Source organism: Oncorhynchus clarkii, chromosome 1 (assembly GCF_045791955.1).
Source record: "Oncorhynchus clarkii lewisi isolate Uvic-CL-2024 chromosome 1, UVic_Ocla_1.0, whole genome shotgun sequence".
Taxonomy (NCBI): domain Eukaryota; kingdom Metazoa; phylum Chordata; class Actinopteri; order Salmoniformes; family Salmonidae; genus Oncorhynchus; species Oncorhynchus clarkii.
The window spans coordinates 83,725,485-83,738,910 of record NC_092147.1 but is presented as its reverse complement, the minus strand read 5'-3'; the positions used below and the strand labels follow the sequence as shown (position 1 = coordinate 83,738,910).

The 13,426-nt window shown below is 45.8% G+C and overlaps 1 protein-coding gene across 1 annotated transcript in view; it reads right to left on the bottom strand.

Annotated features, from left to right (window-relative positions):
- The window catches only part of LOC139413429 (WD repeat containing planar cell polarity effector), a 170,229-nt gene that overhangs the window by 46,190 nt on the left and 110,613 nt on the right, over positions 1 to 13,426 (bottom strand). The window contains exon 11 of the mRNA XM_071160802.1: positions 12,751 to 12,933. Coding sequence (XP_071016903.1) covers positions 12,751 to 12,933 — 183 coding nt within the window. The remainder of the gene's footprint in view (positions 1 to 12,750; positions 12,934 to 13,426) is intronic.

The following is a 13,426-nucleotide window of genomic DNA, read 5'->3' as shown; positions in this document are numbered from 1 at the left end:
ATGAACCAGACTTGTGGAGATCTACAATTTTTTTTCTGAGGTCTTGGCTGATTTATTTTGATTTACCCATGATGTCAAGCAAAGAGGCACTGAGTTTGAAGGTAGGCCTTGAAATACATCCATCCACAAGTAGACCTCCAATTGACTCAAAGTATGTCAATTAGCCTATCAGAAGCTTCTAAAGCCATGACATCACTTTCTGGAATTTTCCAAGCTGTTTAAAGGCACAGTCAATTTAGTGTATGTAAACTTCTGACCCACTGGAATTGTGATACAGTGAATTATAAGTGAAATAATCTGTCTGTACACAATTGTTGGATAAATTACTTGTGTCATGCACAAAGTAGATGTCCTAACTGACTTGCCAAAAGTACAGTTTGTTAACAAAAAATGTGTGGAGTGGTTAAAAAACAAGTTTTAATGACTCCAACCTAAGTGTACGTAAACTTCCGACTTCAACTGTAAGACTGTGTGTGTGTGTGTGTGTGTGTGTGTGTGGATGTGGCTGTGATATAGGTTGCACGGCAGTCAGGAGTGTACCATATGATCTCAATTACCTGAATTTTCACCTGCAGCAGTCGACACCTAACCTTCCTGTACACAAAACGAGATGCCCTGCACCTTCACTGTCCGCAAACATACACACCTTCACTGTCCGTACACACACACACACACACACACACACACACACACACACACACACACACACACACACACACACACACACACACACACACACACACACACACACACACACACACACACACACACACACACACACACACACACACACACACGTACCCGCTCAACCAGTCCCCACTTCCTCCCAACCCCCTAAATACCACACTTAACCTGTTCTTCAACCTATTCCAACACAACCCCACTACAACATTTCACTGTCCTTACACACACACACACACCTTCACTGTCCATAAACAAACACACACACCTTCACTGTCCGTAAACAAACACACACACCTTCACTGTCCGCAAACACACACACCTTCACTGTCCTTACAAACACACACACCTTCGCTGTCCGTAAACACACACACACACACACACACACACACACACACACACACACACACACACACACACACACACACACACACACACACACACCTTCACTGTCCTTACACACACACACACCTTCACTGTCCGTACACACACACACACACACACCTTCACTGTCCGTACACACCCACACAGCTTCACTGTCCATACACACAACACCAGAAAGCTCTCCTGCCGGTAAGAGCACAAAACCTTCTCATTTCATTATTCATCAGTCAATAACCCAGGGATTCAATAACCCAGGGAAGAAATGCATTATCAATCCCCTGCAGTCATCAGACATTATCCATCACCTGCAGTCATCAGGCATGATCAATCACCTGCAGTCATCAGGCATGATCAATCACCTGCAGTCATCAGACATTATCAATCACCTGCAGTCATCAGGCATTATCAATCACCTGCAGTCACCAGGCATTATCAATCACCTGCAGTCATCAGACATGATCAATCCCCTGCAGTCATCAGGCATTATCAATCACATGCAGTCATCAGGCATTATCAATCCCCTGCAGTCATCAGACATTATCAATCACCTGCAAGTCATCAGACATTATCAATCACCTGACGTCATCAGACATTATCAATCACATGCAGTCATCAGGCATTATCAATCCCCTGCAGTCATCAGATATTATCAATCACCTGCAGTCATCAGACATTATCAATCACCTGCAGTCATCAGGCATTATCAATCACCTGCAGTCACCAGGCATTATCAATCACCTGCAGTCATCAGACATGATCAATCCCCTGTAGTCATCAGGCATTATCAATCACATGCAGTCATCAGGCATTATCAATCACCTGACGTCATCAGACATTATCAATCATCTGCAGTCATCAGGCGTTATAAGTCATCTGAGTGTCATTATAAGAATGCAATGAGTGTGCAAAGCTGTCATCAAGGTAAAGGGTGGCTACTTTGAAGAATCTCAAACATATTTTGATTTGTTGAAAACTTTTTTGGTTACTACATGATTCCATATGCGTTATTTCATAGTTTTGATTTCTTCACTACTATTCTACAATGTAGAAAATAGTAAAAAAGAAAGAAAACCCCTGAAATGAGTAGGAGTGTCCACACTGGTACTGTATGTGTGTGAGGTGGGGTGGGGGCGCACGTAGTCAGACGATTAGGGGGCAAAGTGACGACCACCTTATTGTCTAATCAATTTAATGAACGGGGGAAGAGGGGAGGGATTGTTAGTCCCAATTAAAATTACAAACTGGCAATTAGCAAACCTCTCAAATCCCCTAAAGACTCCGCTAATGTGGCAAATAGATCAGCTGAGATCTGTGTGTGAGCATGTGAGCATGTGTGTGTGTGTGTGTGTGTATATACAGTGCCTTGAGAAAGTATTCGGCCCCCTTGAACTTTGCGACCTTTTGCCACATTTCAGGCTTCAAGCATAAAGATATAAAACTGTATTTTTTTGTGAAGAATCAACAACAAGTGGGACACAATCATGAAGTGGAACGACATTTATTGGATATTTCAAACTTTTTTAACAAATCAAAAACGGAAAAATTGGGCGTGCAAAATTATTCAGCCCCTTTACTTTCAGTGCAGCAAACTCTCTCCAGAAGTTCAGTGAGGATCTCTGAATGATCCAATGTTGACCTAAATGACTAATGATGATAAATACAATCCACCTGTGTGTAATCAAGTCTCCGTATAAATGCACCTGCACTGTGATAGTCTCAGAGGTCCGTCAAAAGCGCAGAGAGCATCATGAAGAACAAGGAACACACCAGGCAGGTCCGAGATACTGTTGTGAAGAAGTTTAAAGCCGGATTTGGATACAAAAAGATTTCCCAAGCTTTAAACATCCCAAGGAGCACTGTGCAAGCGATAATATTGAAATGGAAGGAGTATCAGACCACTGCAAATCTACCAAGACCTGGCCGTCCCTCTAAACTTTCAGCTCATACAAGGAGAAGACTGATCAGAGATGCAGCCAAGAGGCCCATGATCACTCTGGATGAACTGCAGAGATCTACAGCTGAGGTGGGAGACTCTGTCCATAGGACAACAATCAGTCGTATATTGCACAAATCTGGCCTTTATGGAAGAGTGGCAAGAAGAAAGCCATTTCTTAAAGATATCCATAAAAGTGTCATTTAAAGTTTGCCACAAGCCACCTGGGAGACACACCAAACATGTGGAAGAAGGTGCTCTGGTCAGATGAAACCAAAATATAACTTTTTGGCAACAATGCAAAATGTTATGTTTGGCGTAAAAGCAACACAGCTCATCACCCTGAACACACCATCTCCACTGTCAAACATGGTGGTGGCAGCATCATGGTTTGGGCCTGCTTTTCTTCAGCAGAGACAGGGAAGTTGGTTAAAATTGATGGGAAGATGGATGGAGCCAAATACAGGATCATTCTGGAAGAAAACCTGATGGAGTCTGCAAAAGACCTGAGACTGGGACGGAGATTTGTCTTCCAACAAGACAATGATCCAAAACATAAAGCAAAATCTACAATGGAATGGTTCAAAAATAAACATATCCAGGTGTTAGAATGGCCAAGTCAAAGTCCAGACCTGAATCCAATCGAGAATCTGTGGAAAGAACTGAAAACTGCTGTTCACAAATGCTCTCCATCCAACCTCACTGAGCTCGAGCTGTTTTGCAAGGAGGAATGGGAAAAAATGTCAGTCTCTCGATGTGCAAAACTGATAGAGACATACCCCAAGCGACTTACAGCTGTAATCGCAGCAAAAGGTGGCGCTACAAAGTATTAACTTAAGGGGGCTGAATAATTTTGCACGCCCAATTTTTCAGTTTTTGATTTGTTAAAAAAGTTTGAAATATCCAATAAATGTTGTTCCACTTCATGATTGTGCCCCACTTGTTGTTGATTCTTCACAAAAAAATACAGTTTTATATCTTTATGTTTGAAGCCTGAAATGTGGCAAAAGGTCGCAAAGTTCAAGGGGGCTGAATACTTTCGCAAGGCACTGTATATGAGGTGAGTCTGAGTTCTGTGTGTCAGCATCTGCGCCTTGCTAAGTCTCACCACACATGCACACACTAGCCTGCTAGTTATACAAACACCCAACAGTCTAGCTAGCCTAACACCAAACAGTCTAGCTAGACTAATCCCTAGCCTGTTAGTGACAAACAGACTACCTAGCCTAACCTGTTAGTGACAAACAGACTAACTAGCCTAACCCCTAACCTGTTAGTGATAAACAGTCTAGCTAGCCTAACCCCTAGCCTGCTTGAAACGCCAAACAGTCTAGCTAGCCTAACCTAATCAGTTAGTCAAACAGACTAGCTAGCCTAACCTGTTAGTGACAAATAAACTAACTAGCCTAACCCCTACCCTGTTAGTGACAAACAAACTAGCTATCTTAACCCCTAGCCTGCTTGTGAAACACCAAACAGTCTAGCTGGCCTAACCCCTAGCCTATTAGTCAAACAGTCTAGCTAGCCTAACCCCTAGCCTGCTTGCAAAACGCCAAACAGTCTAGCTAGCCTAACTTAGTCAGTTAGTCAAACAGTCTAGCTAGCCTAACCCCTAGCCTGCTAGTAAAACACCAATCAGTCTAGCTAGCCTAACCCCTCGTTTGTTAGTTAAACACCAAACAGTCTAGCTAGCCTAACCCCTAGTCTGCTAGTGAAACACCAAACAGTCTAGCTAGCCTAACCCCTAGCCTGTTAGTGACAAACAGACTAGCTAGCCTAACCCCTAGCCTGCTAGTAAAACACCAATCAGTCTAGCTAGCCTAACCCCTCGTTTGTTAGTGAAACACCAAACAGTCTAGCTAGCCTAACCCCTAGTCTGCTAGTGAAACACCAAACAGTCTTGCTAGCCTAACCCCTAGCCTGCTAGTGAAACACCAATCAGCCTAGCTAGCCTAACCCCTAGTCTGCTAGTGAAACACTGAACAGTCTAGCTAGCCTAAACACTAGCCTATTAGTCAAACAGTCTAGCTAGCCTAACCCCTAGCCTGCTTGCGAAACGCCAAACAGTCTAGCTAGCCTAACTTAGTCAGTTAGTCAAACAGTCTAGCTAGCCTAACCCCTAGCCTGCTAGTAAAACACCAATCAGTCTAGCTAGCCTAACCCCTCGTTTGTTAGTGAAACACCAAACAGTCTAGCTAGCCTAACCCCTAGTCTGCTAGTGAAACACCAAACAGTCTTGCTAGCCTAACCCCTAGCCTGCTAGTGAAACACCAATCAGCCTAGCTAGCCTAACCCCTAGTCTGCTAGTGAAACACTGAACAGTCTAGCTAGCCTAAACACTAGTATTCTAGTGAAACACCAAACAGTCTAGCTAGCCTAACCCCTAGTCTGCTAGTGAAACACCAATCAGTCTAGCTAGCCTAACCCCTAGTCTCCTAGTGAAACACCAAACAGTCTAGCTAACCGCGTCTTTTCCCCAACTCAGTTAAGCCAAAACCACGCCCCGTTATTCAGAGGAGTGTTCTACTACGCTCCCATTGGCTAGCTAGCGTTGTCTCACTCACAGGCGATCAGCACAGAGACTGTGACCTTCCAAGGTAAGGATGGAAAGTTGAATTTAACAATTAGCTGCCTACCGTAATCCAGACCTGTTATTATCAGGTTTGGTAACATTTGCCCATGTATTTATTTTCAGAGTTTCAATGAGTTGTAAAAATGTCTCAGAGAACTCTGCTGAATTCCCTCAATTGAAGGGCAGCTAAGTTAACCTAGGCTACTTAACGTTACTAGCTCAGTATTTGAAGTTGTTTTATTATCATTAGTGGTCTATTATCAGGTAAAAGCATATGCTTATTATTCATAATTTCTCAAATAATTATTAGCTAATCATTCAGTCGAATACGCTATGCTACAGCCATTGAATCTTTCTTTGAGCGTTAAAGGGATGTTAATGGCTAGTTCGGTCCACGACATTATGTTATTATATTTTTTCAATCTTGAAATACAAGGGCAAATGTTATTAATCAGTGACTGAAATTTCACGCTATGTGATATTCACTTCCGGACTTGGAGACTTGGGAGACTTGAGAGACTTGGGAGACTTGGAGAGTGCTGAAAGCATTGCAGAACGGCCCTCTGAATAACGGGGCGTGGTTTTGGCTGCGTTGGGGGGGGGGGGGGGGGGGAGAAAGAGGCAGCCTAACCACTAGTCTGTTAGTGAAACAAAAAGGTCGGGCACCTATAATCCAATTCCAATGATTTAATTAAATGAGTGTGTGGAGTTCCAAAACCAGAGGCTGTTTAAGGCCTCTGTAGTTTGTCTGTGTGACTGTTATTATCTTGTCTTGTATATATCCCTTACAAAACAAAGACAGCAGTTGTACAAGTGCAGTAACTGCCGTCGACTGTGGTATTTTGTAAGCAGTAATTGCAGAATAACTTCAGTGTAATGCAGTTATACTGCAATCTTTTTTCCGTAAGGGATGAGTCCATTGCTCCTGTAAATACTCTGACATTATGCTATGTGTCTCTATTCACTACAAAGGAAAGGAACCTTTTAACCAGCAGCAATGAGACACTAAACGCAGCACCAAACCTTGAGGTAAAGAAGCTCAAGTAGAAAACTACACAAAAACAACATCCTCAATGATGCGCTTCGGATGTTGAGTTTGTGTCAACACTGTAAAACACGTTTAGTAGCGTTTCTCGCTCTCTTAGTCTTCTCTTTATTTCTCTGTGCAAAAAACAACAACAAACTAGACTCTTTCAGAGGACGTGTGGCGCACGGCACGCACCAAGCTGCCCTTCCGTAGCCTCTCCCCGAGCAGCCCTCGCCCCAGCGAACGTGTGCCCAGATGAGATAACTCTGGCAGGCAGAGGGAAGCAAGAGGGAGGGCCTCCTCCTCTGGAAGAGAAGAACATGAAAAAACCTGGATGCAGGCCAAGTCTTTCTTGTCTTTCTTTCTCACCGCTTCGAACTCACTCCCTCCCTCCCCCTTCCTCCCTCCCTCCCTCCCTTCCTCCCTACCTCTAGCCCTCTCCCTCCCTCCCTACCTCTAGCCCTCTCCCTCCCTCCCTACCTCTAGCCCTCTCCCTCCCTCCCTACCTCTAGCCCTCTCCCTCCCTACCTCTAGCCCTCTCCCTCCCTCCCTGTCTCGCCCCCTTCCCCCTCCCTCCTCACCCTCCCTCCCCCTTCCTCCCTACCTCTAGCCCTCTCCCTCCCTCCCTGTCTCGCCTCCTCCCCCCCTCCCTCCCCCTTCCTCCCTACCTCTAGCCCTCTCCCTCCCTCCCTGTCTCGCCTCCCCCCCCCTCCCTCCCCCTTCCTCCCTACCTCTAGCCCTCTCCCTCCCTCCCTGTCTCGACCCCTCCCTCCCTCCCTCCTCCCCCTCCCTCCCTCCCTCCTCCCCCTCCCTCCCCCTTCCTCCCTACCTCTAGCCCTCTCCCTCCCTCCCTCCCTGTCTCGCCCCCTCCCTCCCTACCTACCTCTCCTCACCCTCCCTCCCCCTTCCTCCCTACCTCTAGCCCTCTCCCTCCCTCCCTGTCTCGCCCCCTCCCTCCCTCCCTCCTCCCCCTCCCTCCCTCCCTCCTCCCCCTCCCTCCCCCTTCCTCCCTACCTCTAGCCCTCTCCCTCCCTCCCTCCCTGTCTCGCCCCCTCCCTCCCTACCTACCTCTCCTCACCCTCCCTCCCCCTTCCTCCCTACCTCTAGCCCTCTCCCTCCCCTTTATATCTCCCCCTCTCCCCACCCTCCCTCTCTCCCCCACCCTCCCTCTCCCTTACCCCACCCTCCCTCTCTCCCTCTCTCCCTCTCTCCTTCCCCCTTACCCCCTACACCTCCCTCCTTCCTCTCTCTCCCATGTAGCAGACCTAATGAATTGAGTGACTAAAGAAAATGAGGAGAGCTAAACAAGCAGGAAGACAAACAGACAGAAAGAGAAGAACAAGTATGACTGAACACAGAACAGAAACACACACACACACACACAGAGAGAGAAACACACACACAGAAACACACATGCACACACACACACACACACACACACACAGAAACACACACGTTGGCGAGAATAATCATTGCAGAAAGACGCACGGTTACTTTCTTCATCAAAACCTTGGCAGACGATCAGAGGAGAGGAGGCTATTGTCAGAACCTGCATGCAAGCACACACACACACACACACACACACACGTGCGCACACACACACACGCCTCTCCACACACACAGACACCCTCCTCTCCCTCAGTTGAGTCGCATCGTCTTCTTGTGTCAGTGTCACATTTTCCTTCAAATATACACACTTCCCTACACACACACACACACACACACACAAACCCACCCACTCACACACACACACACACACACACACACACACACACACACACACACACACACACACATTTGCCCCCACATACAACCCCCCCTACACACACACACACACACACTCACACATTTCCCCCCACATACAACCCCCCTACACACACACACCCACACATTTCCCCCCACATACAACCCCCCCCTACACACACACACACATTTCCCCCCACATACAACCCCCCTACACACACACACACACACACACACACACAAACACTCACACATTTCCCCCCACATACAACCCCACCCCCTACACACACACACACACACACACACACACACACACACACACACACACAGTCACACATTTCCCCCCCACATACAACCCCCCCTACACACACACACACACACTCACACATTTCCCCACACATACAACCTCCCCTAAACACACACACACACACACACACACACCTACACTCACACATTTCCCCCCACATACAACCCCCTCTCCCCTACACACACACACACACACACACACACACACACACACACACACACACACACACACACACACACACACACACACTCACACATTTCCCCCCACATACAACCCCCCCCTACACACACACACACACACACACTCACACATTTTCCCCCACATACAACCCCCCTCTACACACACACACACACACACACACACACACACACACACACACACACACACACACACACACACACACACACACACACACACACACACACACACACACACATTTCCCCCCACATACAACCCCCCTCTACACACACACATGGTTTTATTATGACAGTGTCACATCGCATCTTCTTCCAAAGTCACAACAATTAAGAGACGTGCTCCTCTCCTCCTCGGCAGGAACGTTTTGATTGGCAAACTTAATCTGAGGGCCCCAGGGGACACAGCCACTGTAAACGATTTATCGGAAAAATGCATCCCAGAATGCACCTGTGGGGGGCCCATGGCCCAGGGGCGATTATTGAATAACCTCTACGAGCTATGATTCCTTCTGCTTGCCCTCGCCAACCGACCGACCCACACATTAACTTCCCTCAACTCTAACAGTATGGATGTAGGGGTTGATGTAGCCAACACTGTGTGTGTGTGTGTGTGTGGGAGAGATGTGAGTGATGTGCTCCTCTCCTAAAGTGATAGTAGGTATGCAGGGTTTTGTTCCAGCACTACACAAACTTAACAAGTTATGGGCTACCCTACCGCCTGGCGACGGGGGTTTGAGTCCCGTCTAGACCTCTTCTGTCTCTGCTCTTACATTCAGTCTCCCTCTCTGTTTTCCCGCTGTACTGTCTAAAATACTAAATAAACAGGAAAGAGAATTAATACAACTAAACAGTATGGATGTTAGGGCAGGGGTGGCCAACCAACCCTCCTTCTGGGGAGGGAGGTTTACAGGGAGTGCAGGGTTTTGTTTCAGCCCCACACTGTTACATTCTATTAATCAGCTGCTCCTCAGGACCTTGAGAGCAGACAGACAGCGAGAGAGACAGACAGACAGCGAGAGAGAGAGACAGACAGCGATTGAGACAGACAGCGAGAGAGAGACAGACAGACAGCGAGAGGGAGAGACAGACAGCGAGAGAGAGAGACAGACAGCGAGAGAGAGAGAGAAATCAGCTCAATGCAATTGAAGAATCCATAGACTCTAACCACTTCTGGGAAAATTGGAAAACACTAAACAAACAACAACACAAATAATTATCTATCCAAAATGGAGATGTATGGGTAAACTACTTCTCCAATCTTTTTGGCTCTATAACAAAGAATAAAGAGCAAAAACATATACATGATCAAATACAGATCTTAGAATCAACTATTAAAGACTACCAGAACCCATTGGATTCTCCAATTACATTGAATGAGTTACAGGACAAAATAAAAACCCTCCAACCCAAAAAGGCCTGTGGTGTTGATGGTATCCTCAATGAAATGATCAAATATATAGACAACAAATTCCAATTGGCTATACTAAAACTCTTTAACATCATACTTAGCTCTGGCATCTTCCCCAATATTTGGAACCAAGGACTGATCACTCCAATCCACAAAAGTGGAGACAAATTTGACCCCAATAACTACCGTGGAATATGTGTCAACAGTAACCTTGGGAAAATCCTCTGCATTATCATTAACAGCAGACTCGTACATTTCCTCAATGAAAACAATGTACTGAGCAAATGTCAAATTGGCTTTTTACCAAATTACCGTACAACAGACCATGTATTCACCCTGCACACCCCAATTGACAACCAAACAAACCAAAACAAAGGCAAAGTCTTCTCATGCTTTGTTGATTTCAAAAAAGCCTTAGACTCAATTTGGCATGAGGGTCTGCTATACAAACTGATGGAAAGTGGTGTTGGGGGTAAAACATACGACATTATAAAATCCATGTACACAAACAACAAGTGTGCGGTTAAAATTGGCAAAAAACACACACATTTCTTTCCACAGGGTCGTGGGGTTAGACAGGGATGCAGCTTAAGCCCCACCCTCTTCAACATATATATCAACGAATTGGCGCAGGCACTAGAAAAGTCTGCAGCACCCGGCCTCCCCCTGCTAGAATCCGAAGTCAAATGTCTGCAGTTTGCCGATGATCTGGTGCTTCTGTCACCAACCAAGGAGGGCCTACAGCAGCACCTAGATCTTATGCACAGATTCTGTCAGACCTGGGCCCTGACAGTAAATCTCAGTAAGACCAAAATAATGGTGTTCCAAAAAAGATCCAGTCACCAGGACCACAAATACAAATTCCATCTAGACACTGTTGCCCTAGAGCACACAAAAAACTATACATACCTTGGCCTAAACATCAGCGCCACAGGTAACTTCCACAAAGCTGTGAACGATCTGAGAGATAAGGCAAGAAGGGCATTCTATGCCATCAAAAGAAACATAAATTTCAACATACCAATTAGGATTTGGCTAAAAATACTTGAATCAGTCATAGAGCCCATTGCCCTTTATGGTTGTGAGGTTTGGGGTCCGCTCACCAACCAATACTTCACAAAATGGGACAAACACCAAATTGAGACTCTGCACGCAGAATTCTGCAAAAATATCCTCCGTGTACAACGTAGAACACCAAATAATGCACGCAGAGCAGAATTAGGCCGATACCCACTAATTATCAAAATCCAGAAAAGAGCCGTTAAATTCTACAACCACCTAAAAGGAAGCGATTCACAAACCTTCCATAACAAAGCCATCACCTACAGAGAGATGAACCTGGAGAAGAGTCCCCTAAGCAAGCTGGTCCTGGGGCTCTGTTCACAAACACAAACACACCCTACAGAGCCCCAGGACAACAGCACAATTAGACCCAACCAAATCATGAGAAAACAAAAAGATAATTACTTGACACATTGGAAAGAATAAACAAAAAAACAGAGCAAACTAGAATGCTATTTGGCCCTAAACAGAGAGTACACAGCGGCAGAATACCTGACTACTGTGACTGACCCAAAATTAAGGAAAGCTTTGACTATGTACAGACTCAGTGAGCATAGCCTTGCTATTGAGAAAGGCCGCCGAAGGCAGACATGGCTCTCAAGAGAAGACAGGCTATGTGCTCAATGCCCACAAAATGAGGTGGAAACTGAGCTGCACTTCCTAACCCCCTGCCCAATGTATGACCATATTAGAGAGACATATTTCCCTCAGATTACACAGATCCACAAAGAATTTGAAAACAAATCCAATTTTGAAAAACTCCCATATCTACAGGGTGAAATTCCACAGTGTGCCATCACAGCAGCAAGATGTATGACCTGTTGCCACGAGAAAAGGTCAACCAGTGAAGAACACACACCATTGTAAATACAACCCATATTTATGCTTATTTATTTTATCTTGTGTCCTTTAACCATTTGTACATTGTTAAAACACTGTATATATATATAATATGACATTTGTAATGTCTTTATTGTTTTGAAACTTCTGTATGTGTAATGTTTACTGTTCATTTTTATTGTTTATTTCACTTTATATATTATCTACCTCACTTGCTTTGGCAATGTTAACACATGTTTCCCATGCCAATAAAGCCCTTGAATTGAATTGAATTGAGAGAGAGACAGACAGCGAGAGAGAGAGAGACAGACAGCGAGAGAGAGACAGACAGACAGCGAGAGAGACAGAGACCGAGAGACACAGAGAGACAGAGACCAAGAGACACAGAGAGAGAGACAAAGAGAGACAGAGAGCGAGACAGAGAGAGACAGAGACAGAGAGAGACAGAGAGAGGGACAGACAGACAGCGAGACACAGACAGACAGCAAGAGAGACAGACAGCGAGCGAGAGAGACAGACAGCGAGCGAGAGAGACAGAGAGAGAGAGACAGACAGAGAGAGAGAGAGAGACACATGGTACTGTCCACTCCACCCACCCAGTCTGAACCTCAGTGCGGCCAGTGGCCCTCCATGGAAGGCCAGCAACAGTGTATCAGCTCCCTCCAGCCCCGTCCCCCCAGCCCACCACAGCCCCTCCAGCCCCCCAGGACAGTGCAGATGCTGGGCAAGCCTCAGAGTGGTGGTGGCTGGGGATGGGTCCTCTCCCACTAGGGTCAACCCTAGAGGGGCAAAATCATTACAAATGATTAATCCATCTAATTAACATTTATTGACATTATTATTTCATACACAACAGGTCTAAACAACACAAAATGACAGAAAACAAAGTGGTATTAGAAAAGAGAGTATTTTATGCTGTATAATAAATGGTATATTGTAAGATAATGAAGCTGCAGGTATAATGGGTCTGTCTGACTATTACAGAAAGGCCATTCAGGTGTGTGTGTTGTACACACCACACTCTGAGGAAGCTGCACGCTGAGACGGACCTCACTATGTGGTCCACTAAGACATGTTAAAACAAAGCTTCTATTGCCACTTCTATTCAAGTGAACGTTGTGGTCGAGCAGTCAGTCCATTCGCCTACAGCACAGATGTCTAGCGCTGTCGGCATTGGTTGGAATCCGGCCCAATGACCTTGTGACACACTCTCTACCCCTCACTGTCTCTCCTCTGTTCAATAAAACATACAAAATGCTCAACATTATATTT